The 7,548-nt window shown below is 34.6% G+C and overlaps 1 protein-coding gene across 3 annotated transcripts; it reads left to right on the forward strand.

Moving 5' to 3' along the window:
- The first annotated feature begins 753 nt into the window (after positions 1 to 753).
- LOC130430380 (uncharacterized) lies at positions 754 to 7,385 on the forward strand. Of its 3 annotated transcripts, XM_056759470.1 has the most exons (8): positions 754 to 810; positions 1,662 to 1,979; positions 2,147 to 2,485; positions 3,203 to 3,322; positions 4,238 to 4,537; positions 4,770 to 5,060; positions 5,154 to 5,192; positions 6,593 to 7,385. In XM_056759470.1, exons 1-8 carry the CDS (start codon positions 771 to 773, stop codon positions 6,655 to 6,657), a joined length of 1,512 nt encoding a protein of 503 aa, XP_056615448.1. In that variant the 5' UTR covers positions 754 to 770; the 3' UTR covers positions 6,658 to 7,385. The 3 variants fall into 3 exon arrangements, with proteins under 3 accessions (XP_056615448.1, XP_056615447.1, XP_056615449.1); XM_056759469.1 differs by lacking the exon at positions 754 to 810 and having other exon boundaries at positions 1,544 to 1,979; XM_056759471.1 differs by lacking the exons at positions 754 to 810; positions 5,154 to 5,192; positions 6,593 to 7,385 and having other exon boundaries at positions 1,544 to 1,979; positions 4,781 to 4,917.
- The last annotated feature ends 163 nt before the right edge of the window (positions 7,386 to 7,548 follow it).

Raw genomic sequence — 7,548 nt, forward strand, 5'->3', positions numbered from 1 at the left:
TCGAACAAATGTGACCCTGTATTTGAAATCCAGGTTAAAGTCTCAAAATCATATTTTTTGAGTGAGCCATTCATCATGATTCAAATAGTCGACGTGATCTAACTCAGTCGGTATTAAACATATCAAGGTTATGCTTTAAAATAATGCTTTTTACACTATGTAGAAGATTTTATGTAGAAAACAGCAAATACAAAAAAATACAGTTCTTTTACAGGTAGGGTCAAAAATAACCATGTTATATTTTTATATTTGTTTGTGTGGTCTTGGGACAGTCCTCTATCTAGCGGAAGGATGGTGCTTTAAACAATGTGTTAATGAACATCAATGTCATTTGTTACATGGTGCTCTGGGTCACTTTATTCTGATTGGCCAAAGGTGATATTCCAAGGTTTGATATTAATATTTTTAACCAGTACTGCTAAAGAGAACATTTATTAGAGGAAATTTTACAAGAACCAACGCCCCTCTAAAAAATGGTCGCTACATGATAAAACACTATAAAGGAGATAACACATTATTTGAAGCACCTTTATTCTGCTGGATAGAGGATAGTCCCAACAACACACAAACAGCACTCAACATATCTTACTTTACTACAACATTGCTATCGTTCTGTTTTGACTCTGACAAAACACTGCCCAATCTGAAGCTTCAGTGCCATCTCTAACCCATTTTATCACAGACCATCGCACTTCCTTCTATGGTTTTACGATACGCTCTTCAAAAGTTTCAGACCAAGTCTTTTCAGAACAATGGAGCTGCTGCAGAAAATGCTTGACGTTTTGATTTTGTCCTGTTTGTGTATGGCTGGTGAGTTGAAATTGTTTTATGGTGTGTTTACTCAGACAGATGAGTGCACATGTTTTGTATTTTACTCTGAAAAAAACTGTATTTTTACAGGTTTTTCCACATAGTATTTTAAATATGGTGAAAACAACAAAATTACAGAAAAAGACCACAAATTAAGAAGAAAAACAGGGGGAAAATGTAATTTTACAAGGGAAACCTGTTATTATAAAGTTTATTTCTGGCGCCCTCGGCGGCCAGCTGCCAGAAAATGTATTTTAATTTTAACAAGATTTCTTTTTTTACAGTTTCTTTTTTAAATAAGACAGACGAGTCTACATGTTTTGTTACTTACACTGTAAAAAAATGTAGATCTATAGATATTCCAAATCTATATAAAATTGAATTTTACAGATATTTAACATATTTTAATGTATTTTTTGAAATTCGAAGAAAACCACAAAATTACACTAAAACACCGCAAATTTACAAGACAAAAAGGGGGGAAATGTTATTTGATAAAACCCGTTATTTAAGAGTATATTTAGGAGAAAATTTTCATTTTTTACAGATTTTTTTTCGCGTGTAGGTTCTTTTTCAAAGTTTCACTTAATATTTCCTAATTAATATTCACAAATGTATTACATAACTAGGGTAGTTCAAAAGAAAATAGAGAGAAAACATAGAAATCATGTAAGATATTGTGCAATCATTTATTGTAATACATTATTAAAGTATTGTGGGCCTTATTATAGTCTTCACACATAGAGAGGAAGAAATGATACATGATAGATTGATTGCAAGTCATTTAAAATGCAAAGCTAGTTTTGCGACACATTTTATAAAGTTAAAGATAAAGTACTTTTGTTCTCCAGGTGTGTTCGGCGCTGATGAAGTGATGTCAGTGACGGAGGGACATTCTGTCACTCTACTCACCAATGTTACTGAACTAAAGAAAGATGATGTGATGCTGTGGAAGTTTGGACCAAAAGACATTCTTATAGCTCAGATCAGTACAAAGGAAAAAGAGATATATAATGATGCCTATGGGAGATTCAGAGACAGACTGAAGCTGAACTATCAGACTGGATCTCTAACCATCACAAACATCAGAATCACAGACACTGGACTTTATAAACTGGTCACCACTCAAAGAGACACCCCGCTTAAGATATTCAACATTACTGTTAATGGTGAGTAGAGATATTCATGTATTTCGTGCGTCACTTCTTGTAACACGACCCTTTTACATTTAATCTCATTTGTCATAGTTATTTTCTGTTTAACGTAGGCTTTGAACTGTAGTACAATGCTTTGTGGTCTGGCTACGCAAGACTATCTGTTCCTGTTTCTTTCCCAGGTGTGTTTATTGTTGATCCAGATGAAGTGAAGTCAGTGTCAGTGATGGAGGGAGATTCTGTCTCTCTTCACACTGATCTTACTGACATACAGAGAGACGATCAGATACTGTGGACTTTTGAACTTCAAGAGTCTCCAATAGCCGAGATCATTATGGGAAACCAATCATACTTTATCTCTGTCCCTAATGATGGGATATTTAAAGGCCGTGTACAGATGAACAATCAAACTGGATCTCTCACCATCACAAACATCACAACCGAACACTCTGGACTTTATAAACTACAGATCAGAAGCAGCACCAAGAAATCAATAAAGAGATTTAATGTTGCAGTGTATAGTGAGTATACACTGCAACAGTGTCTTTAAAACGTCTTTCACAACGTCTTTAAAACAGACAGTTTCTGAAAGTACATTCGGAACTGATTGAAGTTTGCTTTAGTATTAGAAGTTTAACGTAGTATTAAGAAGTTCGAATTGCCACCATGATAGATGAATCATGCAATATATGTACAGCATTTGATTTGAATAGAAGTTTAAAATGTGTACTTAAAATAACAAAACAAATACTATAGACTAGTGGTTCTCAAACTGGGGGCCCCAGGATGGATCCAGGGGGGGCACAGATTACGTGGCATTTTATGGAATATAGAAATGTATCATTAATTGTATGCAATCAAACATAAAAAATACGACAACCAACAAAAATAATTGATATTCCAGCATCGTGTAACAGAATATGTTAAATTAAACAAATCTTCATTTGGGGGGCCCAAAGCCATGCACCCTACACAAAGGAGGTATACGATGAAAGAGTTTGAGAGATTGCACTGCAATAGATAATAATAAGATAATAAGAAAACATAGATAGCCACAATGAGCCTTTACACAGATTGCATCACTCGCCATCACAGACAGCAGAACCACAGACCATTTATTCAGTTTACTTAGCAGGCGTAACACTAACAATCAACTTTAGCAGGTGATCTAGTGATAGATGATGTTTTATAGTGTTTAAGATCATTGACTGTGTGTGTCTTTATCCTTCCACCACCAGGGGTATCTTTAGTTATTGTAGCAGGTGCTGTCGCTGCTGTTCTGGTGGTCGTGTCTGGAGCTCTCTGCCTATTTGTGTTTTTCTGTTGCTGCAGAACCTCTAAAAGACAAAAAGAAAATAGTAAGTATTTGTAAAAATTATATTCTCTTAAAAGGCGAATGTCTGTGTTAAAATTTAGGCTACAACACATCAGTAAATAACTAATCGACAAAAGAACTACAAATGACTACAAACATGCCAGGGAAAACAGGAAACAAACTAAATACAAAGTAAAGCACAAACTAAAAGTTCCCCCATAAATTCACAAAACAAGAGATAAACCAACGATGTGACAATATGATGCTTTAAATAATGTATACCAACCCTGCACTGTAAAACTTTGCTGTTGTTTTGCAGCTGGTTTGCCAGTAACTTACTGTGGATTTAATTTAGATTTTTATTTTGTTTTAAACATAAACTTACCTAGTTCTTATATTTTCTTACATAGAATAAGACTAAATATCTTCCATCACTTTTCTTGTTACGTATAGTGAAATGTGAGAGGTTTTCTAATATTTTTACTAGAAAACAAAACAAAAATGATTAGGAAGAATGTCATTTTTGCAGTTTTGCTGTGCTAATGGCAGTAATGAATTTTTTTTTAAGTAAAGTTGAACTCAAATTTAAAGCAGTACTAACAGGAAAGTATAATCGCTATAGGTGCACAAGATGGCGCCGGTGAGCTTTTTTTGAGTAATTTCCAGTTGTATAATACAGTGTGGGAAAAGGAGGATTTTTGGCCGGCAAATTTGGATAAAGTAATATATACGCCTAAGTGATATGACAGATCCTCTTTACATTGCTGAGCACTACTTTAACTCAATAGTGTTATACAACCGGAAATAAGTCAAAAGCAAAAGCTCACCGGCACCATCATGTGCAACTGGCCCATTAAATCTACAGCAAGTTACTGGAAAACCTGCTGCAAAACTACAGCAAAGTTGTGTAGTAATTATAATCCTGGATGTATACCTGCAAACTTTGTGTGTTTGACAGATAAACTACCTGTGAATGAAGGAGATTCTTTCACTTTAAGCTCACTGAAAGGTCACACTGAACTAGAAGAAAATGCCATGACATGGACGTTTGGAAACAAACCCGTGGCTACATTCAGTGGAAATCCGTCATCTGATTTTGATGAAGACAGTCTCGGATACAGATTTCATGTGGATCCTCAAACTGAATCTCTGAGCGTTACAAACAGCATAACTGAAGAATCTGGAGATTATCAACTACCGATCTTCCGAAACGACATTACACAGAAATCAGAAGAGAGATTCATTGTTGTTGTCCAGGGTGAGTAAGCCGAGGTCTTTGAGATCACTGTACAGTAAAGTTAATTTGCTAAACATTATCAAGGATTAATGAAAAAAGTATATATTGTATTAAGACATGTATTAACAATGTAGCAAGAAGTACACCAGCAGAAAGTCTCTTATGCCCCGTGAACCTGTAATGAGAAAGTGATTTGAACTTATTTCCCTGTTGTTGCTGCACCTTTTAATTTCGCCATTTCTGTTTCTGACAGAGAAAATTCAGAATGTGTCAGTGATGGAGGGAGAATCTTTCACTCTCAACACTTACATGCAGAGGCCTGATATGATCAAGTGGGAGATAGGACACAGGTGTATAGCTGAAGTCATTGGTATACAACCTGCTGTTAGTGCTGTTGTTGATGACAGATTCACAGACAGACTGGAGCTGGACCATCAGACTGGATCTCTCACCATCACAAACACCAGAACCACAGACTCTGGACTCTACACAATGAAGATCGGCTCCGAGGATTCAGAATGGAAATTCAGTGTCACTGTCAAGAGTAAGTATCTCAATTCCGACTCATTTTTTCTTACATCCTAAAACCTAAAAGGTAAGGAAATATATAAAATATATGATTATATTATTTAAACAGGCCGGGCTTCTTGGAAAAAACGTCCAGAGTGGAAAGAAGGTGAGATTTATTCCTGCTGTTTGACTGAAACTAATTCAACCTGTGACTTTCAGTGTTTCCTTAACAGAGAATCACTCAATAACTTGTACTGAAATGATCAAGAATGTGCTGTTTATATGTGTCGTAAATGTTACAATCTGATTCAAAACTTAATCATGTAAATTAAATGCGTATATATTCAGAGCAGAACTTGCAAGCTCTCAGCTAGGGTTGCCAAATTTGTTAAACAAAACCAGTGCGGTGGCCATTCAAAAAGATCCAAAAACTAGTCCAAAAAACCTTCCATAGCCAAACAGCGTCTAATAATCAACATTCATCAGCCTTTATCCCATTATTAAAAAACAGCCCATGACCACCATTTAAAAACATCCTGACTGACCAAGTCTTTTAAAAGAAGCCGGACTTGGCAACCCTGTGCACAACATCTAACACAGTGGTTCACAGAGGTTGGGGGGATCCAGTGGGGGCAACAGATTTTTTTAGGAATTTTTGATTTCTCATAAATTGTATGCAATCTAAGATCAGAAAAATATTAATTAAATATTAAAAAAATTTAATTAAAAGTTTAAGATTTAGATTTTTCATTTGGGAGGCCGCAAAGCAATGCACTCTGCACAAAGGGGGCCTTTCAACAAAATATTTTGAGAACCACTGGTTTAACATCACACATCTCTGCATGGAGGGGCTGCTTGATTATAAAGAACAAGATTAGTCCCTGAATTTTGGAATAATAAAAAAATAAAGAATTTGAATTTTACTGAAAAACAAATAGAAATGTAAAAATAGTACGTCTGCACTAATCAAAATTTTATTCGGGTCGATTAAGTTGTTTACATTAAGGCTTTTCAGTTCGATTGAGTCATATCTTGTTATGTCTTGTTCTGAACTTTTGTTAACACACAAACACACCCTTTTAACTTCAACAGAAAATACACATAACAAGTCAGAGCAGAATATTATTTTAAACTCAGACTGGTTGAGCACACAGGCTTCACCACATTTCTGTGTCAAGCCTTGTTGACATGATTTCATTGTTAAACTACATAATTGGTTCAAGTTGCACAGTTCCAATTCTGTAGAAAAATTGACAACTTTACAAGACAAATAAATGTGAGCAATTAATACAACTAAAAGGAGTTTTGTGTTTAATATTAAACCTAGGAAATAGTTTATTTGTGAACATGTTGCATTTTGGCCTTATTGACTGGTTAATCCGAAGATCAGAATCGAGAAGAGAGAAATTATGATGGAAAAATATGAAGGTTTTGTAAGACATCTACTTCGTTGCAGAAAATAAATTCATATCGATTTTCATTTGGGTGTGAACTTTTCCTTTTAACACGGTTTCATTTTCTCTTTTAACACATGCGGTTTTTCCTGTTTCTCAACAACTTCTACAGAAAACGAAATGGCAATACAAACACCTCTGATGAGTGAAAATGCTTCAGGCAGAAGGAACTATTGAATCAGAAAAGAAGCTGTTAATGTTGTGGATGATCAGAAGGAAATAAGCAAATGAGTCTAAGAACAAACACACATTGAACAAATATGTTTGAAAATGCATCAATCTGAAATTCCAAGGGAACAAAGTCCTTTTAAAAGTTTAATTTCATTACTACTGTAAGTGACAGCCTGTCTGTCAAAAATTATAAAGAAACTTTAACATTTGTATGAATGAAGAAGCAGGCCCTAAAAAATGTATACATCTATGTGATATATGTCTAGTTGTGTAATATTGTTTCAGTGCTTTCAACACATCAACTTTAACTATCTTTACATAGGAAAGATGTTTAGCAAATAGCTTCACAAATGGAATGTACAAGTACAATACAAATGCCTTGCCTTTGACACATTTTATAATGTTACTGAATGTTTCTTTTGGTTAAGACAGCTCAAGCATGCTTCTGTTATTAGACTCGAGTCTTTTCTGTGACACTGGGCATAAATGTGTGTCGTTAACTGATGTAAATATTGTGAAATTAGCCTTCAGTGTAAACAAATCCTGTCAAAATAACCCGGACATTTTCTGGCAGCAGGGGCGACAAAATTGTTCCTTGAAATATTTTTTTCCTGTATAAATTAAAGTTTCTCTGATTTTCTTGTAAATATGATTTTTTTTCTGTAATTTTACAGTTTTGACTGTATTTCAAAGATTAACTGTAAAATAAGTTTCCGGCGCCAGGAATATACTGAAAAAAAATCCTGTAAAATGACATGTTTTTCTACAGACATGAAAAATCTGTAAATATAACATTAAACTGTGTACAGTTACAGTTTTATGGACATTAACATACACATTTGTAAAAAGAATAAATAGAGTAAAAATCTGGTAAATTATGTTTTTATAGGGTGTCTG

Source organism: Triplophysa dalaica, chromosome 10, assembly GCF_015846415.1.
Source record: "Triplophysa dalaica isolate WHDGS20190420 chromosome 10, ASM1584641v1, whole genome shotgun sequence".
NCBI classification, from domain to species: Eukaryota; Metazoa; Chordata; class Actinopteri; order Cypriniformes; family Nemacheilidae; genus Triplophysa; species Triplophysa dalaica.